The 22428-nt window shown below is 38.3% G+C and overlaps 1 protein-coding gene across 1 annotated transcript in view; it reads right to left on the bottom strand.

Annotated features, from left to right (window-relative positions):
* The window catches only part of NPAS3 (neuronal PAS domain protein 3), an 840712-nt gene that overhangs the window by 567153 nt on the left and 251131 nt on the right, over positions 1-22428 (bottom strand). Inside the window, 1 exon segment of the mRNA XM_032344010.1 lies at positions 12800-13044. Coding sequence (XP_032199901.1) covers positions 12800-13044 — 245 coding nt within the window.

Here is a 22428-nt window from a genome sequence, read left to right as displayed (position 1 = left end):
TTGAGCAAGCATCACAGGCTGGGAAAGGAAGGATTTCATCTTGTTGTCACACCCTGCCTTACCTCCTTTCAAGGCGGCCTGTGTTTTCTTTCCACAGAGCGAAATTTTAAAAGGAGCAGAAGCCAAATGCTTAAAATGAATGATCAACTTACGATTCGTCTGAATCTATTCTTCCATGCTGCTCTGCTTAAAAATAGCATCATAAATGCACATCTGCAAAGACCGTGCAGCCCCCCTTTCCTGAATTGTACAAATTATTAGAGTCGTTGACAAAAGATTTTTTTTGTTTAGGGGTTGGTCTGGGCACTCTCTTTGGCAGACTGCCACTTTTCTCGCAGTAGAAATATTGCTTGTAGAAAGCCACATTGTACTGAACAGCTGTTCTGCTAAAACATTGAGCTAGCAACCCAAGAAATGACTGACTTCACATATGAAGCAAAACTGTTCCCTCCCTTTGTGCTCATTTAAATGAAAGTACAAAACATTTTCTTCCACGCCGTCTAGTCTTCCCTCCCAATGATGGGCTTTGCTAGGGTGTGTGCGTGCGGGGAGCCAAGGGAAGCAAGGAACTCTCCCATCACTGCCCCAGTGGCGTGCCTGAACCTTGGCCATTCTACTGCGAGGTTCCCGGGATGGCTGCTTCTCATCTGTTCTGACCCTTTCTATATTCTTGCCTCCAATGCCGAACGATTTTCTGAAAAACTCGATCCATGAGGATCGTGAGATTTAAAAACATACCTCATTCCAGCCTTTCTTCCATCTCTGTGAAATGCTAAGATTCTAAAGAAAAGGTACTAGAAGATGGTATTTGATTAAGCTCTTGGCTTTGAGTGTGGTATGTAACTGATGCTCCTAGTTGTTTGAAATTATCATCAGATAATAGCAGTATACACAAGTACTTGTGTGCCATTTGGGTATTCTGTTTAAAATACTCTTCTGAAAAGAAAAACCTTCATAAGCTTACTTGACATCTCAGTGACCAGAATTCTCATTAAATGTCACCATGTTTATGGCAGAAACTATATTTATGCATAACAGATTATCCAACATTTTGCTTCAACCTCTCTCAACCTGAATAACACCTTGTCTTATTATTCTGTGAGCATGTGTGTCACTCTTGCTCGATTATAAACTCCTAGAGGGTTCAGCTTCTTTACCTCTTTGTCTTCTATACACAGCCTGGGGAGTCTAGCAATGTGGTAAGCACTCGAGTACTCAGAGCAGGAACAGATTAAGCAAAATGACAGAGAAAAGGGACTCATTCCTGATCTCTAATGACAACAACAATGAAATGGTACCCTAAAACCTAAGGATTTATATAATATAATAAGATTATATCCTATAACACCAAAACACTGAGGGAAGTATCGATTATACCCATTGCTTCAGTGAATCAACCTTTCATTTCAGATACAGCCTATTTTAAGAATGCTTTTGTCTTTTTATCTCAATGAAATATCCACATATTAAAAATTTATCTCAACTTTTCGATCTCATTATTTTAAGCATTAGCTTAACATTAAGTTGCCTTAATGTGCCCAAGTCCCCTGTGTACTTTAACTAACATTCTAATTTTCCTCTTCTCTGTCATAGGATACAAGTCAAGACTTCTGACATGTTAGAATCTCCGAGTGTATTTTTAAATAAATGTCGCATATTGACCATCTCTTTCTCCTGATTAACACCATTTCGGAAACACAACCTTACCAAGCAAAACAAAACAAAAACACAAGTTAGTTCTGACATGATAAAAATCCTAAAAAGAAATCCTAACATGCCTTTTTTTGTTTCTAAACTTAAGCCTCCAATAAAATCTAGGCTCACTGCCACGTAAGACCAGCTGAATTCTGAAGTCCAACTACCCCCTCTTCTAGGCAAACAGAGGCCAAAGAACTGTTACTTTTCAGAGTCACAGAGATTTGAACCTGGAAGCGTGCAACCGCATTGACCAACAGCATACTCTTAGTAAGGCTCTGAAGACACACTGAAATGATGGAGATTATCAGTTTCCACTGCATTCACACATTTTGCTGGCCTCGTTGACCTTGTATACATGCACCGTACCTTTGTTATAGGTTGTCAGAATTCCCTGAAAGAGTCCCTCTCTCTCATCTCTGTGAACTTTTCCAGCAGTATTTATGGCAAACCATGTAATGACTCACATCAGAAAGCTTCAGTCTGGCTGCCTGCTGGATGTAAATCACACAGCAGCACATGCTGAACAACTTGAACCAGATTGTTCTGCAACTTTGGGAGTTCAGCGTCCATAGGAGAGACAATGAAGGGTACATTAGGTTGGGCTCAACTAAGAAAACATCACTGTACTGCTTTACAAAAGGTCCTCTGTATGCCCAGAGTGAGGCTTACCTGCATCTGCATCCTCATTTTCCATCAGAGCTAGCTAGAACATACTGCATTTTACACATTTTGTTATGCCATCTTCATGTCTCTTTTCAAAATAGAAAATGATAGCAATTTCGCTTTTATGCTAAAATTCTTGTAAAAACCTGGATACTATTCATCTATTTTTATTGAAGAAAGCCAATATTTTAAAGTATTTATATAAAACCCAAACTGTGTACACAGTCTGTTTTCATCATCAGTGCTGATATTCAACACAGCCTTATTTCCCAAACTGTAAAATTATATATGAGTGATGTGCTTTAATTACAAAACACTACTGAAAAATATATTTTTAAGTTTCTGTAGTACGTTGGGAAGTGAGGATGATCAACTCACGAATTTTAATTTCCTCTACTTCTTGGTACAGTAGTATTCACCCTTTGAGCACTCGCTCAACACCCTGTGATTGACAGTTTGAAGGGACAATGGCAGAAGAGTATTTGCTAATGACTATGCTTTAGTACTTAGTAACCTGTTCACTTTAGTAAGTGGTCAAAAAAAGATGTTTCTGTAGCCTAGTCATATTTTTCCATTTTAGGAATATGGTTTTAGAGATAGGTTCAATTCTACCTGCAAATAATGAATTCAGCTTTAAGTCCAATCTTATCCATTCCAATGTTCAGAGTAACATTGGATTTCTTATAGGCAAATCCCAAATATCTTATTTCTAATGATTTCTCTCCTGATGGTTATAGCCACACCATACCTTAAGCCCCCAGGTGAATCAGAAAGATACATAATATATTATGTGGGGAAATCAATCCAAACAATTATTTAACTGAACTGGCCAGTTGTTTGATTAGTTAAGTCAAAATGGCCGAACAACAGTCCCATGTAGACAAAGCTTTAATCATGCTTCTCTTTAATAAGATCCTTCATCTATAGAAGACACTGAATAGCCCCAGTTTGATCATTTGCTATATTCATTTGAGAAACCAGGCCAAAATAATAAGCCAGACCAAGCCAATGACTTAGTAGGACTGTATGCTTAGTTTTCTAGCCATATGCACAATGCAAAGAACTATATATATATATCTATATGTATAGTTATATAAGCATACAGTTATACATATATAACTAACTAGCTATATATATATATATATATGAACACAAGAACACACATTAGCTCTGAAGATAAAAACAAAAACAGATTTTTCAGAAAGCACATTCCGCACTGTGTATTTTCATCAATACAATTTTAAAACAAACACAAGGCTCAACCCTTTACTATTAGTAAAATGCTGCTTACCACGAAGGTTCTTTAAAAAGTCCCTAACTCCCTTCCAGTTCTAAAGCTCTTCACAGGACTTGGCAAACCATAGCATGCAGGTGAAATCCAGACTGCTGTCTGTCTCTATACAACCTGTAAACTAAGAATTTAAGAAGAAAAAAAAGATTAAATGCTTAAAAAAAACTCTTGAGATTTCATGGTTTGTCCTAATTAGAGAGTTCAGCATTCTCAAATAAAGTTTTATTGAAATACGGGCATACTCAGCTGGACCCGGACGGTCTGTGGCTGCTCTTGCCCTCTAACAGCGGAGCTGAGTAAGAGATTCCACGGCCCACAAAGGCTAAAGCATTTACTCTCTGGTCCTTTCCAGAACACATTTCCTGACCCTCATACTAGAATCTGTTAACTAGGTTCTGTCTTGGCTTTCTAACTTCCCCCTTTTGGGTGATCTTTGGGCAGAGTGGAAAGACTAGACAATTTAATACTAGTTATAACTTCCAGTGAAGAAAGGGGAAGCGGGGACAATAGCCAGGGTGTACCACTGTGCTCCCGTGACTCCTTATTAACGGGAACAGGTTGTTTATAAATTTTTTAAGGAAACTGTGTAAACAGCTTAATCAATTCTCTTTCTTCCATATCCTGATTGACATTGCAGTTGTCGGTTAATCACATTTCTTAAGTAATACGAACAGTAACAAAGCCCTAGAGAAGGGTGAGCTGATGAACACTCAAGGGGGACCAGGTGAAAAAGCAGGAACCTGGGACAGAACAAGTTTCCATTTGGGAAGCGATCTGTTTTTCTTGTGTTGCTACTGTTAGAGTACATTATAGTGCTTTAAAGAAAAGAAAAAAGAACCTTTTTATTTTAGAATAATTTTAGATACACAGAACAGTTGCAAAGTTAGGACAGAGAGTTCCAATATGCCTTTCACGCAGACTCCCCTAATTTCAGCATCTAATGCCTGAAATGATTTTTTTTTTCGTTGAATTATGACTCCTTTGCCTTTGACTAGCCTCAAAATCTTTTGTGAATTGGAACACAGTACCATTAGATCTAAAAAGGGCTGGTCTCTACACATAAACCCTGTATGTGCACTTATGTTCATTTGCAATACAAGTGAGGAAGGGGATGCTTATGGACAGCTGCTGACCTGTGCTGACCTGAGAAAGGAAATGCTCTCTATTATGGAGGAAAAGGTGCTGAATTGGAATTCCAGAGGTCCAAATCCTAGTTCCAAGTCTTCTCTTGACTTTATATCACTGAAGTTCTTTCTCTATCAGTTTTCTCAACATGACAGCAGGGGGACCGAAACAGATGATCTGTACAATTTTTAAGCCCCAAATTCTTTTGGCCTTCTTCTCCTACTGGGGCACTGACATTTGCTGACATATTATGGACCCAGGAAGGATGTGAAAAGCTGCAGTCAATCAGTATTCAAAGCCACATTCGTTTTACAGGTGGAGGTCACCACATGTTTATTAAGGCACAGCCAAGAGTTATGCACAGTATCTAGAAAGCTGTTTCTGAAAATTAAAGCCATAGTACAATTTCAATCATATAAAGCAGTCAGAGGTGACTCCTTCTTTGCTATCCCCATGAAATATTGTTATCTGCAGAGCCCTGAAACTATATATTGTGCTTTGCAAGAGGTGATAGGGCTAACAAAAACACGTTCAAGAAGTCCAGCCCTAAAGAACAGGGCACATAAACTTCAAAGTCCTAAGTAAGTGAGTACAATGTAGTAGAAGGCAATGCCAGACTAAAATATTACATTGCAAGAACTGGTAGACTTCTTAAAATAAGTTGAATGTGACATGGAATGTAAGGGTGTCCCCTAGGATTTTTGCCAAGAGTATAAAACAAATAAGAAACATACAAAGTTTTACATTCATATTTTGTCTCTATCATATATTTGGCACTTCATTTATTTACTTTAAACTTTCACTGCATGCTGTTTTATTTTCCTTTTTGTATTTATAATGATTTTACGTATGCAAATCTTGACAATCAGCAGATAAAATCTGTAAAGAGATGGATCTATAGCATGTATTTTTGAACCCAAAACACCAGGGAGACGCGATATCTTCCTGTAAAGGGCAATTAAATAGAAGAGAAGGAAGAACAGAAATACTAGCAGAATAGGAGCTGTTAGAGCATGTGGCTTTTGAAATTACTAAACAACAGCTTTAAAACCCCCAAGGGCCTCAATAGAAGCTAATTTGAGACAATAAGTGCTACATCCTTCCTAAAAAATTGGGGTTTGGGATTAGAGAGTCAGTAATCACTCAGAGCAACTTACAAAGAAAAATTCATAGGAGAAACTGAGGACTAGAGAGGACACTCTCACACAGATCATACTGTTCATCTAATTTTATCAAAAGCTCTCATCTTCCTTCTTTCTTCCTTCTCTCCTTCCCTTCCACTTTTATTTCTCAATAAATGGTAAATGCTTCCAAAGCCAGGACTATGCCTTATACTTTCTCTATATGCCCCCAGAACAGCCAACAGAGGACTCGGAGGACCCAGAGAAAATACTCAACTACCAGTTGAATAAACTTGAATTTATACACCCAAGACATGGGTTTCTTGAGACTATGGTTTTAACTGTCAACTCCTTAGCTTGTACCTGAGAGAAAAGGTTGGCAGGAGAAGACAGCTCATCACAAGCCGGGGATACCACCCCTCCTAGCTCCTACTCAATATACTGTTTATTTTCCCTTTGCTTTCACACTATTCCCATCATTCTCCCTCCATTTTTCTGCTGCCCTTTCTTTTTTACTCTTTTCTTTCTTCACCCCAGCCTATGACTTTAGAGCCACCCGCAGTTCTCAACGGCGATTTTCAGCTCACTATGCCAAGACAGAATGTGGTACTATATAATTTAATTTAAAAACATGGTTAAATACTTCCTTTCCTGGGCCCCTTATGTGGAGATATGGACATGGATAAGATGTCCCAGACTATTCCCTCAAATAGTCCACAGTCTAAAGATAGAGATAGGTATAGTAAGAAATGAATTATGGATTGATACTAAAGCAACGAAAGACTCTAACAGTAACCCATAGGAACAAATGATTAATGTTCTAGGGAAGCAGAGAAGATTTAGGCAAGGAAGTGATGTGTGAGCTGGGTTTTTAAGGAAGAACAAGGATCCAACAAAACTAGAAGGCAAGGGACATTCTGGTTAGTTGACGGGATGTACAAAGGTACAAACATGTGGTGTGAGGTATTCAGTATTGCTAGGAACAAAGAGGAGGCAGCAGATAGAGGGACAGACTAATGAATCTTGATGCAGAATGCAAAAGTACTTGTGCACTCTTTCAGCCACATTTCCAAAAAGTCTCCGCAAAAAACTCTGGAAGAAGTCTTCTGTTTTTTGCTCATCCCCTCACACCTTTGCCTTCACCATGAAAAGAGCCTCTCCCACACCTCTGCTATCTCCTGACAGGGGAGACCAGAGCTGACCTCTGAGGAAGGAGGCAAGCCCAGCCAGAGCTGTGGCAAGAAGTAAAGCAGCCAGCTCAGCTCAGACTCCATACGCCCACCCCAGAATGATCCAGAGCAACCCGAGGAGTCAAAGCCTTACAGCCTGTGCAAGCTGATGGCTCACTGCCCTGGCAATGGCTGACTAGCTCACAAGAGTATTGGTATTTATTGGTATTTAAGAGTATTCTCGGCCATCATGCTCCCAACCAGGCTTCCCCGGAATCAGCATTTGGAGTTGGAGGCAGCTCTATATACGCACCAGTGCCAGGCGCACTGAAGGTAACGATAAACAGCCCAACTCTGACAGCGGCATGAGGTGGAGAACCAGCAGTGCCTTTCCGGGCTTTGTGCCGAAGGTGGACCAGGGTCCCCCTCTGTAGAGAGGGGAGTTTTCCCAAGAAAATGCAGAATTGTAGAGAATTACAGTCTCAGAGAAGTACTCAGCCACCATCACGTCCACATTTGTCAGAAAGCCCTTCGTGCCCAGGCTCAGGCTCAGAGATGGCAATCCTGGGAACCATGGCAACATAAACAAGGCTTTTCTCTCATGACGTAAATAAAATCAAGTAAAAGGCCAGTTCTTCCATGGACTTCCTTCAGAAGTCCTAAGTTCACTAGAGAGATCAAAAAGGACAACATGTCATTAAAAATGCTTCTTAGAAGCATACCTAAGAAAAGACAATTATATCCCATCATATTTCTGTATAGTAGTAAAATCTGGCACTTGTAACTGAAATAAACAGGAATGAACATTGGCAGCTCTGCATCTGGATGGCCCTATTTCCACTGGATGCCACCCCTGACTTTGAAGATTTTATGTATGTATGTATGTATGTATGTATTTGAGAGATAGAGAGAGAGAGAGAGCGCACACAAGTTGGGGGAGGAACAGAGGGAAAGGGAGAAGCCGACTCCATACTGAGCACAGAGCCTGATGCAGGGGCTGATCTCAGGACCCTGAGATCATGACCCGAGCTGAAACCAAGATTCGGACACTGAATCGAAAGAGCCACTGAGGTGCCCCATGGTGCCACCCCTGACTTCAGATTGGGTTAAGTGAAACCGAAGACTAAAGCAGGGACTTGGGCCCCCAGTCTCCTGAAGGTCAGACGCAAGAAAAGAAACCAAGTAAGAATCAAGCCAGTCTTTTATCCTGCTCTGCTACCCCTGTGGGGAAGCTTTTCTTCAGAACCTAAGGGTTTAGTCTGCGTGCCACCATTTTCCTGAGTAGAAAGAAAGAATAGGACAGGCTGGAGTACACGTCGTGCGGAAATTGCATTTTACATGTATTTGTTTTGTTTTGTTTTGAATAATGAGGATGAGGACACTTGCCCCCAAGTATGAATGTCAGTGGTTAGAAGTAAATGTGTGTCATCACCCTGTAAAATGCCCGAACAGGAACTGGAAGAGCTCTGAGCTGCTCGGACCAGGAAAAACAATGAGGCAAACAGTCTTGGATTCTCTACCTTCTCCGGAAACAGAACCATTTTTATAAAATGTTATCTAAGCTGCGGAACCGTGAGTACAGTAGTAATTCAGCATTACTGTAAGATGTCCTGTACCCAGTTGCTACACATGAGTGTTTTAAACAGATCTCTTAGACATGATTGCTCAAGTACCAGCCTGGTCTTCGGCTACAGACAGATCATGCATTCCTTAAATAAAGCCCTGCAGGTCTCTCCCCTCAGAAATATCTACCACTTCCGGGGCACTGGGGTGGCTCAGCTGGTTAAGCGTCTGCCTTTGGCTCAGGTCATGATCCCAGGGTTCTGGGATCAAGCCCCATATCGGGCTCTCTGCTCAGGGGAGAGCCTGCTTCTCCCTCTCCTTCTGCCTGCCCCTCTGCCTGCTTGTGGTATCTTTCAAACAAAAAAATAAAATCTTCAAAAAAAATTATAGCTCTCATTAAAAAACAATAGAAAAGAAATATCTACCACTTCCTTCACAATATGTACCTTACATAGTAAAGGAAAATTCTATGAAAATATTAAAGTTCTTCCCTAATGTGTTCAGTCAATTTTAATCAGTTGTCTTGCAATATTTTTCAATGGATTCCTTCGAAAGGCTAAAAATGTCTTATATTTTACACATCGTAGCATTGTTGCCTGTCACACACATACACAATTTGTTGTTTAAAAGCTGCGATGTTTAAATTGAAATAAAACTTATGCTTACAGTGGTAAATATTCCTGGATTAATAGAGTTGTAGCAGATATACACAAAAAATTGACTGAAGTCTGTGATATTAAAAAGACAGAAAATTTATCTAGTTTTAGCAAATGTCAAATCAGCAGCTATTGCTTTTAAGATTAATAAAAGATATAATGGTTTCTAGATAGCCTCTAAATAGAGATTACTATGAATGGAGAAGTGATTTACCAACAGTCACCACAATGAGATTTCTTTAAAGGTTACAATCATCAGTTATTTAGCTGAAACACTGCTGAGAATGCCTGGTCATTTCTTGAATAATGCATAATGTTCATTGTAGATTTGATCTGTATTATAACAATACAGATATTTCTAAAATAATGGAAAAAACTATCTGTTACCTTCCAATTGCTTAACATATCATTTCCATGAAGTAATTGACTCAGGACACATTACACACTGTCACCTGAGTGTTCTTTCTGCAAGCATAACTTGTAATAATCTATACACAATGGGCATCACAAAACAAACTCATCAACCTTTATAGACTTTTAAGAAAAGATGTGATGAATCCAGGGCAGAATGAAGGACCTTTCTGAAGCAGTAAATTAAAATGATTAAGTTTCTATATAGTTGTGTGGGACAAATTTAAATTCAAGCTTTGAAATTTAATTATTAACACGAACAATTCATCACATTAAAAAAAAAAAAAAAAAACATTGCTTACATCGTGTAAGTACTTTTCATATAAATTTCCAAATGCCTTTAGGTTTATTCAAGAGACTGCTTGGAGAAGCACCAAGTATAATGTCTATCGTTTTATTGTTGGATTATGAACTACATTTCATATGATGCTGCAGGCTATTTATATAAGCTTGTTTATCCACATGAACTTCTTCAAGGGCACAACACTGAAGACCTTAATAAATTAAAATGAATTTCTTTTGATGTTGTTTCATGAATGTTTGATCAGAATGAGTAACAGGTTTGCATTAAAGAATGGGAGGACAGCAATAAAATATACATAGATTGTACAGCAGAAACGGCTTACAGAAAGTGCCCGCTGCATTCCTAGCAACTTTATGGAGAGCCATGGTCAGCGGAGAGAGTCACTGTGCTTACACCTTCACCATCACCTGTTTATAGCAGTGGGAGGACACATGAATCAAATGGGATGCTCTGCTATCATCTGCATGGAATTTGCAAAATAATCAAATCTGGTATCTCCTTCCAGCCTCCTAAATACCCATCTCAACCTTCCCATTTCTCACTGATATCACCATGTCCTTCCATTAGACGGAAATGTCCATGCCAGCAGAGACCATATTTTATCTTTTGTACCCATCTTTAGCATCAATACTTACAGAGCCTAATTGATTGAAGTCCTAATTGATTTATCAGTCCTAGCCAGAAGCTGTGAGAGTCCTGATCTGGAATGTTCGGTGAAGGGGATGCAAATCAAGTATCATTTCTAGAAACAATACGATGTGATCGAGCACCAGGCAGAAAGGCAAGACAATGGATTTTCATTTTAAATCTAATACTTGGCTTTAAACGGTTTCTAGATCATTTCCCTCATCTGTAAATGAGGGCATGGTTCTACATGAGCTAGAAATTTACATGTCTTAGAGGTCAGGATTCTGAAAGTTAGTAGGGTTGTCACCTCACAGAAGAATAGACAGACCATGGAACCATTTTTCGACTTTGGTAAACGCCACTACTTACCAACTGCCAACTCCTTTAAATAAAAAAAAAAAAAAACGGAAATAAAGTGTAACTGTATTAAACAGGGTAAGCCAAACCCAGTCCCTCAATCGATGCATTTCCAAGTGAGATCCAAGGATCTACTTTGCACTTTCTGTGACTTCTGACCTGTCTGTTACTCCTACATCTTGTATGGTTTGAAATAAACATGATGACAGTCTACTGAATAAACTCTTACAAACACAACACACTTACTAAGATGATACTCACACCTTTAGCTTGGGAAAATCTGCTACAACTTTATCATCTGGAACATACATTACCAACTTGACATCTGTATCTTTAATGGCAGAAGGATTGTAAAAGGACAGCATCAGTGTGCCTCAACTAATTCATACTTTGCTACCTTATACCAACATCCTGCCCTGAAGAGCTGACTCTGTTGTATGTTCTTGTCAACCTCTCAGTGTCATTCTGCTCTAGAGCAAGAATCTGTGAACTATGGCTTGTGGGCCAAGTCTGGCGGCAGCTGCCTGTGTTAAGTATGGTTTTATGGGAACACAGCCACACCCTGTTTTTACATACTGTCCATGGTTGATTTCATGCTACAACGGCAGTGTTGAGACTCTCAAAGCCTACAACAGTTCTGAGATAGCCCATTACAGAAAATGTTTGCCCTGTTCTAGAGGAAAACAACGTGTCACAATTTAAATTCTAATTTTCTTTCTCTCCTAAGCCTAAAGAACAAAGTTTGTAAGTACCCCTGTAGAGATATGAACAGATTCACACATGCATATATATGTGATTATACCCCTTAGCCCTCAATTGTAAATAGTCACTGCTTTTGATCCTTCATTTTAATTTGAATCCTCTAAGAGTTTACAGCTCCCCACCCGAACCCCTTTCTCCAACAGCCAGGAGTACAGGACTTCAATGGTTGTTGTCAAGGTGTAACCACTTAACTAAAGCACCTAAATCCTTTCCCCAGAGTTGCCTACAATTTTGCCAAATGTCCAGCTTTGTCCCCACCAAGGGTCTAGATGCACAAGAAATGAGCAGGTCCCTTAAGTCTAATGCCCTGAATAACACACCCTTAAAGGTAGGAAAATCAATGGTCAATGCCACATACACATCAATAAACACGTGCATGCATAGTCATATGCTAAACATGCTACAAATTATTAGAAGTTTCACTAACAAAAGAAAATACCTCTCTTATGTATCAGAGTGAAGAAGGCCTAAAAGCCTTTAACTAATGAGTTTTAATAATGACTGCACCAAGGATTTGGAGGACAAATAAATGTTTATATTTAAGCACTTTTTAGGCAATATGTATAGAGACTTGAAACATTAATACATGAATTATTTATCAGCCAATAAAATCACTACTCAAAATACCCACTACAATTGGAGTCTGCTCTCTTCCTCTCCTTGGTTACTACATACAGGAAATATTAGTTCCACCCTCTAACAAATATTCTCATACTCCACCCATCAACAATAATTTGCATGTATTAGCATAACACAAATTAAACCCAAGAAGCACTTTAATGTAAGTCATCTCATTCTCATTTCTCTGAAACCTTACATAAAGTGATAGAATATTTTAGGCTGACAGACTTTTGGAAAAATAAAAAAGAAATAGAAGAGGTTTATTTCACCTTCACATGGTGTCTTTCTCATGCAGAGTTCAGATTTCCACATTTGTATCCCTTTAAAGGATTTGATATGCAGAAAAAGAAGAAAGGACGATGGTAAACATTTCATCTTAGAGACACCTACAGACCACCATATTCCAGAATAAACAGGGGCTTAAAGCTTACCTTTGACTGATGTGTTAGGTGGAGGGCCTTCCATTCGCAAGTTCCATGGAGGGTCCCCTTGGTTAGCAAAGTCCCTCATTTTCAGATAGCTAATTGTAAGTCGAATGATGGATGCCTTGTCCAGCTGGCTAGTGATGGCTGCAGGAAGAGGCAACAACTTGGCCAATTCATAGAACTCAAAATTTTCTTTTCCCCGGCGGGACCGAGCGGCATCTCGGGATTTCTCCTTTCTCAATGCTTGTAAACTGCAATCAAAGGAGTGAAAACGTGTTCTTTAGAATATGTTCTTCTGACATCAGATAGGAACTGTTTTCTTTTTATGTCCTTTCTTTCCCCTGCAAAAATCTGCCAAAATCTTTATTCCAAACTCTAGGACCACAGTAAAATAAATTCTAGATCATGTCCCCTAAAACCACAAATTCTACCTCTGAACTTACATACCACAGACTTACGTGCAATGAATAAAATTAGTTTTTTTCCCTCTATTTGGTCATGCATTGAGACATATTCTGTACTTCTAAGACCTAAGAGTTACAGATGAAGTTTGATGTTACCAGCTATAAGCAACTGGAAAGATGAGGCTAGTATTCATATACCTAATCTCAGGATACTGATTTTGTTCTTTTAGCTGTTATCACTTTGGGATCTTAAGCCATCAGAAGCACCCATATTTAAAAATGTATTTCAATCATAATCTTGGGGAACAAAGGGTAAACGTCACATTTTAGTTGTTGATTCTGTGAATTGTGTTCATGTCCTTCCAGTCCTCAATAAGGATCATGACCTTTAGTCAGATAAAGAAAACATCCCACTGAAAATGAAGATTTCAGTGCAGCTTTATAAATGCACTGGTAATTGGCTGATAAGAGAAAACTTTAGTTCTTTACTAATGAATATACATTAGTAGATGGACAGATTCCCTAAGATACTTGAGAATAAAATACATTGCCCAGAAAAGTCAAACTTTAAGATAATATAAATTTAATGTCAAAAGATAAAGCCTTGTGTGGGTTATTAAAATTTATCAACGTTATAGACATATTACTTCACAGAAGATGCAACAGGTGGGATCCAGCATTTTCCTTTAACTATTCATGTGCATTTCTGTTTGAAGTTTGTTCACATTGCTGAGGGCAGAATCTGGCTCACCTGAAGTTGTGTTTGAGTATCTGACAGAATTCCACCTATTCTGAATTGTTCTGTTTTATGTCTGACAAGAAATAAAACCCAAATCAGACCCTGATGATAAGTAATTGGCCAATATTTACAATATCAAGGTGCTATTAAAATCATTTGTAAGTATCTATTTCTAAGTATCATTGCAAGGAACTCTGAAGGCATTTTAAAATCTTTGAATCTAGCTTTCTGGTTTCCCATTACAAAATAACAAGAAAGAGAGAAACAAGCAAGGAAGGAAGACCAGAGCAATAGATCAAAATGAGTTCAGCAATATGATTCCAATTTCAGTTAGTATAATATTGACAATAACACTTCATATTACATTATAGCATATCTGATGTTTTTCATGGTAGAAACATTGTATTTATTGCAGATACTTAGAATATCTTATTGAGTATCCACATAATTTAAGTAATGTCATCACACTCCGGTCAAATGCTTGCAAAGCCAATATCCCACCAGTTTCACTCTATTAATAAAATATTCTAGAGACACCTGGGTGGCTCAGTCAGTTAAGTGTCTCCCTTCAGCTCAGGTCATGATCCCGGGGTCCTGGATTGATTCCTACATCAGGCTCCCTGCTCAGCAAGGAGTCTGCTTCTCCCTCTGCCTGCACCTACCCCCTGCCCCCCGCTTGTACTCTCGAGCTCTTTCTGTCTCTCCTTCTCTCTCATGTGCACTTCTCTCGTGTCATTGATGTCTCAAGTGTTAACCTCAGGCAGAAACATCACTGATTTACATGGAGAAAGCATGGTAATGCCATTAATTTCCCCAAATCCTGGCTGACCTTCTTGCAATTTTATAAATAGTCAATCCTGACTTGTTGAAAATTATGTAAATAAAGTGAAAGATGCCTTAAAATCTGACAAGTTTGAGTAAAACCAGGATCTAAGGTTAATATCTTAGGATAAAAGATGTTACCCTCCCTTTATATAGTAAAGGCAATCTATCTAACACCATTTAGATCAGCTGTGCTGAAAGAACTTTGGTCTTTGACATGTTTTCTCTACCCCTTGTAGAGTGCAGTGGTTCAAGTTCAGTGCTTTGCTCTCTTTGTGTTCCTGTAATCAAACAGTACTGCAAAAGGTAGGCTAAATGTACAATTTTTGTTGTTGTTGCTGTTCACTAGGTGACTATGATGGAGCTCTAGAGAAGAGGTTATAAACTCAAGGGCTCCCCAGGTTAAGGCAGGGAATGTCAATGAGTGAAGAGGCCTGATGGCCACTGTGGGGACCTGAAGGACAGGCAAAGGGACAGCATGCACAGTTCCAGCTGACTGCTGTTCTAGAGGAAAGCATACCTGCTGTTGCCAGATTTCCAGTGTTGCTCTTTCTAGAGAACAAAATCTGAATTTTCATATGGCATTTCCAAGTTTATGTTATGTTTTAATTTTATTTTAACTAATTAAAGTTTTAAAAATAATACAAGCCTAATCAAACATGTCATTTGGTCAATAAATGAGCAGGGATGAATTTTACAGTCAGGTAAGAATTTGGGGGGCCAATTTTGAAGGTAGTTTTACATGGATATTACATGTAACCTTCCCTTGATACATGTAGCCCAAAGAATCTCAAATGGGTTCATTTGCCATCTAATTAATATTACCAACATTCATAGTAGGAATTTCTCTGTTTAAATGAAGCAAGTAGAATATTAGGCCATTATTCTGAAATTTATATTAATGCATAGGCTTAACAATACTTTAAGGGGGAAAAAAAAAAAAAACTAAGTCTATAGGGAAGGAGGTAAGCAAAGCCCAAGATCACACAGAGCAATTCAATGGGCTCCAAAGGCTAGGTAGAGGAGAAATGGCTTCCTATTTCCACTCCAGGAAGGCAATAACATGGACACTAATTCCTCTGCACACCTTGCCTAACCAAACTCTTGGCTAACCTAACTCTGACACTTGATTTATCTAGAATACCCCCAAGTATGGGGCGCCTGGGTGGCTCAGTGGATTAAGTGTCTGTTTTTGGTTCCAGCCATGATCTTGGAGTCCTGGGATCGATCCCCACATTGGGCTCCCTGCTCAGTAGGGAGTCTGCTTCTCTCTCTGCCTCTCACCCCACTTTCTGTTCCCTTTCTCAAATAAACTTTAAAAATAAATAAACAAACCAACAAACCAGCAAACCACTGGGCAGCATTTACTTCATGTGTTCCTGACCCACCTTCTTGTTGCTTCACTCCTCTCCACCCCCAATTTTTTTTTTTTTTTAAATACTCTAAAACTGTGTGTTACCCGACTGGAGTAATTGTCTTGCCCACTATCTTATTAACGATGGTTTCCATGACTCCCCCATCACAACATTATACAGACACCACAGCTCAGAAGACTTTCAGAATAACAGTACTGTGTCTAAAATAAGTAGTAATTGGCTTTGAGGACAATAGCAATAAAATACAGTCAAAGGTTATAAAGGTTATAGAGAGACTGATAGAAGAGATTAAGCTAAAGACCTTAAGACAATGCCACAGATTGTGGATTAAGCTTATACCTGTTTTTGCGGAGTAGAGCCCAGTTGTAATTAATACTCAAATTGAATTAAGAACTACATTAAAACTTAAAATAAATGGTATATTTGTCCATTCTGTCCTAAACCAAAAATTATCACTGTATTTGGAGAATACCAAAGAAAGAATGGAATGGTTGTACATGAATAAAATAATAAGTGCTGGGGTGCTTGGGTGGCTCAGCTGGTTAAGTGTCTGGCCCTTGGTTTTGGCTCAGATCATGATCTCATCAGACTTTTGAGAGGGAACCCTGGGACCCACTCCTGCTCCTCACAGAGTCTGCTTGAGTTTCTCCGTCTGTGCCTTCCCTCATTTGCACACACGCACACTTTCTCTCTAAAATAAATAAAAGTATTTTAAAAAAATGTTATGGTGCTGCTCTTTGCCACATAAAAAGTGATTAACCCTCAGATCAACAATAAGTTACTCCTGGAGTCCAAACTCTCCATTGCTCTGATGTTCTTCCACTTAGTCTTTGGATAACTACAAAAAAGAGACTCTTCCTTACTCCTTGGCAGATCAAAATTTCAAATGTCTGATGACAGTATTTTCATCCTCATTAGTAGTTACCACCACCAACAAAACAACAAAGTCAACAATCTCAAAAGACACACACACATGTATTTTCAATTTATCTATTTAGAAATAAATCTAGAAGTCATATGTAAAATTATGTAATATTTTGGGGAAGATAGTAAATGATTTTCAGAATCTCCAAAGGGCTTCTTCACAACCAAAAGGGTAATTTAATGATCTAATATCTAGAATTTCCTCTCATAAAACTTAAAAAGTTGGTTCCCCAACACTGCATCATTAATGTCACCATAATTAACTCTCCTTAACAACCATCCCTGGTTAAAATAACATTAATGTATGTCTCTGCTTAACACCTGGCAACAAATTTTTACATGTTTCTGAAGTTATAGCTTTAAGCATAGATAATAAATAATCAAAAATATTACAGTAACGAAGATTTAGGGGACAATGCTTATTGAAAGTAATTTTTTAATTAATTGAAATGATTTCAACTTTTTTTCTTTTAAGATTTTTATTCATTTATTTGTTAGAAAGAGAGAACACAAGCAGGGGTAGCAGCAGGCAGAGAGAGAAGCAGGCTCCCTACTGAGCAATAGTACAATGAGTGACTCGATTTCAGGACTCTGGGATCATGACCTGGGCAGACACTTAACGAACTGAGCCACACAGGTGTCCCTGAATGTAATTCTTTTAATCCTGTCATATATTTTAACTTCCTTGGCAAGTTATATGTTTTGTGGAAAGAGTCCTGATGAAGGAATTATAAGACCCACGCTGGTCATTCGTAGACATGCCACAGGCATAACAAATTTCATCTTCAATTTTCTCATCTTACAACATGAAGATGGCAAACAACTCTCCTGGGAGCAATACAATGACTCATATAATAATTTCCATGTAGTATATGGTAAATATGAAACTTCTAAAAACAATTCTAGATTTAAAAAATTAAGATAGTTTGTAAACTGTAAATGCGGTAGACTTCACTTTAGAATTTTACAACAAAGAAAAATTTTAAGAAGTTAAAAACATTTAGGAATATTGAAGATATAGTCAATCCATTCTTAAACTTCTTGGAAGCTTCAGGGGTTAGTAGTGTGGGCTGTGCAGCCAGACTGTGGATATTCACACCATGATACTATCTTGGCAACCATCTCTAGGTCTCTCAACCTCTTTCAGCCTCAAATTCCTCATCTGGAAAATGGACATGATTATAGTTCCTACTTCACAGTACTTGTGAGTAATTGAGCTAAGACATGTAAAGTGAAAAATGCCTGTCATATGGTAAACAGTATCTAAGTAATAACTATGATTATAATAATTATAAAACTTCTTTGGGAGGAAAAAGCCCAATTGTCTGAATCCTAATGCCATATCTGATTACCACCCTTTTTTCCATAATTCTTGGAAATTTTATTTGACTAATCTTTTTTTATACCATCTTTTCCCCCCCTGAGTCTAGGTACAGCATCTATAATATGCTTCCTTCATTCATACTCTCAAACTCCCTTCTCCATTGCTAATTATGACCTTTATTTTGGTAAATTTAATTTCCCATGTAGTGACATGTAGATGTCTAGCCAAGGGGAATAAAATCAAAGACCCAACTTTAACTTAGTGACAACCTTCAGACTGCCTATTTATTAAAATCCTTTCCTGTTCTCTCAAATCATGATTATCACTTAAGTTCTCTTTGATGCCTCTCTCACATGTCTTCCACATTAGCAGAGGGTAAAGGTTAAATGCTATGGGTTGTGGAGACACATCTGTATCTGAATCCTGGTTCTAGAACTTAACTGATTATATAGACTTGAGGAATTTATTTAATTTTCTGCCTCAGTTTCTTTCATCTGTGAAATGGGATGATAATACTCTATCAAAATGTTCTTGTTGAGACAGAAAAAAACAAATATTGGAGAGGATGTGGAGAAAGGAGAGCCCTCTTATACTGTTGGTGGGAATTCAACTTGGTATAGCCTCTTGGAAAACAGTATAGATTCTTCAAAAAATTAAAAATAGACCTACCCTATGACCTGGCAATTGCACTATTAGGTATTTACCCCAAAGATACAGATGCAGTGAAAAGAAGGGCCATATGTGCCCCAATGTTCATAGCAGCAATGACAACAATAGCCAAACTGTGGAAAGAGCCAAGATGCCCTTCAACCAATGAATGGATAAAGATGTGGTCCATATACACAATGAAATATTACTCAACCATCAGAAAGGATGAATATCCAGCTTTTGCATCAACATGGATGGGGCTGGGGGAGATTATGCTAAGTGACATAAGTCAAGCAGAGAAAGTCAATTATCATATGGTTTCACTTACTTGTGGAACATAAGGAATAACATGGAGGACATGAGAAGGAAAGGAATAGTGAATGGGGGGAAATCAGAGGGGTAGATGAATCATGACAGACTGTGAACTCCAAGGAACAAACTGAGGGTTTTAGAGGGAAGGGGTGGAAGGATGGGTGAGCCTGGTGATGGGTATTAAGGAGGGCACAGATTGCATGGGGCACTGGGTGTTATATGTAAACAATGAATCTTGGAACACTACAGCAAAAACTAATGGTGTATTGTATGGTGACTAACATAACACACACACACAAATAACACAAAAGGTTGTTGGGCGTCTGAGTGGCTCAATCATTAAACATCTGCCTTCAGCTCAGGTTATGATCCCAGGGTCCTGGGATAAAGCCCCACATCAGGCTCCTGCTCAAAAGGAAGCCACTCCTCCCTCTCTTGCTCCCCCTGCTTGTGTTCCTGCTCTCACTATCTCTCTGTCAAATAAATAAATAAAACCTTTTAAAAAAAGATTCTTGTTGAAATTAAATGAGTTTATTTTTATAAAATATTTAAATGATTCCTGACATACCGTAATGCTATATAACATATATTAAATGAAAACCTAAACTAGTTTCACACTGATTGTTCTATGGTTTGAAGTCCACAATACTCATTTAAGAAATACACACTGTTCTCACCAGTATGATTTCTAGTCATTGTTTCTGTCAGATCACATTGCATACTTAAAGCAAAATAAACCTTACTGCAAAGATACTGATTTTTCATTAGAGTCTTCCTTATGCCTAGAGTCTGTTGTATACTACAGATATATTTAATGAGTTTTCAAATAAAACATATTCCATTAACAAATGATTCAAGATTCGTAAATCAATGACTTTCTTACTAGGAGTAATAAGTGACCATTTTTTACTCCACTAAAGTAGAAAAAAATTCATTCAATTACAAGGCAAGCAACTGTGTATATGTATGTGTGTATGTGTGTATGTGTGTGTGTGTGTATATATATATATATATATATGAACATCCAAATACTTGTTAAGGGAATGAATTACTCAGGAGAATCGTGAAAACTTCTGTAAAGAAAAGCTTCATAATTGCAATGAAAATTACTTGGCCGAATCATCTTATGAGTACTCCTCGCAGAAAGGTGATCTTTCAAACCTCACAAAAATAGAAATTCTCCTTGATGTCAGACAAAACCCCAAATCCAGGACCATGGAGAGCTCACCCACACTGCCTGGGAAATGGGCGCCGGCAGCGTTTGCTGCTTTAGCTTTGGTGAAGGTGGGGTGGGGGGCAAGGCCAAACAATGAAATTCTACTGGAGACACAAACAAGCAAAAGATAACAACAGGGTGGAAAAAAAAAAAAAGTAAAAAGTTAAAGAACAGGCACTGCCACTATCACAAAGCCAATATTATGAAATTGACTCAGTATTTGCGATCTCTCTGAAGCTGCCAAGGAACTGGATAAAGATGTCAATTATTTATTGGGCCACTTGTCCGTGGTGGCAAAAAACAGATAACTTCGCACTTGATGACTCATTAAATTAAAAGAGGTAAGTTATCCTTTGTGGCTTATCAAATTTAGCTTTGCAAAATTGATTATTTTGATCTCCTACCTAGCAGAAATAGTTATGATGATTATGGAAACAATATGGCTGGAGATCTACAGAGGATAACAAAGAGCAACATAATTGTCACAGAGGAACAACAAAAGTAAGCCACCTTCAATGTTTCTTCTCCTCCTATAACTTCTTCATAGTCAGACGTTTACCAGCTCTTCTCATATAACTTATAATTGTGTGGACTAGCTCTTGATAAGGACATCAGTAGACTCACACTATGTCTATATGAACATCCTCTCTCTCAGCCTCAGTTTGAACACCTTCATGCAAACTTTTAGAATACAATAACCCATCTCTGTAAAAGATCACAGCAGATTTGGGTCCTCTAACTTGAGGAGAAAGAAAAGGTAGAGTCAGAACCGCTTTAAATTTTGCCTTTTTAAAGTACTTCTGAGGAGGCAGAAAGGCAGGTTTTTATGGATTTTCCTACTTGTTTTGCTTAGGAGAACCCAGCACTACAGACTTCTATTTATCAATTAATCTGGCATACAGCCTCAAAGGAAGAAGGTCGACCTGTATTAAAAATGCAGCCATCAAAAATTCATCAAAGGTTTCAGCATTTTAACTCATGAACCTTTGAACACCTGCATACTTGTCAGATCTCTGGTCATAGTTATCGGTGAAATCTATAGTTACTCCAGTACCTAACTCCTGCCCTGACATGAGCAGAATGAGGAGGATTCCCAGGGAAAAAGTAAAGATTCTATAAGCACTGCTTGCCCTTCTTTCGTTACTTTCAATAAAACGGCCCAATACACATTGGCATCACATAGAGTTCAAAGTCAATCAAATCAACCTACTGCAAAGAAAAAAAAATCTTTCAAGAGTATTTTTGCCTCGTGACTGTAAATATCGGCTTTCTCACGAGGCAATATAATTGAGAAATGCATAAACAGCTATGATCTAGTAGGATTATACACTACATAGCTCACAAATTGGAGTCTTTTAGTGCTCTCCAAGAAAAGGTAATAATTTCTGAAACCCTCCTTTAATGTGTGAAGGAAAGAGTAGAGTACGTGCTAGAAGTTAAAACTGGAACCTTCAAGTTCAAGGTAAGAACTCTGCTGCTTAACTAATGCACTGCTCATAGCTGTCATCATTAATTTATGTTAGCCTCTGTAAACATCAAGAGTATAATAGGCCAATTTCACAACTAAATATAGATGCACATTTTGCCCTTATATAAATGGCAGATTGCTGCTGTAGATCATCACGGCAGCAACACGTCAGTAAAAAGATGCACTGTTTGATGGTCCGATGCTCACACAATATATAAAACCAGTTGTAATGGTTGTTTGGAAGCAAAGTGTAACATAGCAGCAAAATTTCATTTGTTCCACAAACTCAGGATATATTAAGCTCGGCTGACAAAGACTGTTTGATGTGCTAAATCAGTTTGACCTTCATTCTTGCTTTATTTTTCTCATTTAACATGTGAAATAACCATTATTTTTCCCCAT

The sequence above is a fragment of the Mustela erminea genome, chromosome 5 (assembly GCF_009829155.1).
Source record: "Mustela erminea isolate mMusErm1 chromosome 5, mMusErm1.Pri, whole genome shotgun sequence".
In the NCBI taxonomy this organism is placed as follows: Eukaryota; Metazoa; Chordata; class Mammalia; order Carnivora; family Mustelidae; genus Mustela; species Mustela erminea.
This window is presented reverse-complemented; position numbering and strand designations above follow the sequence as displayed.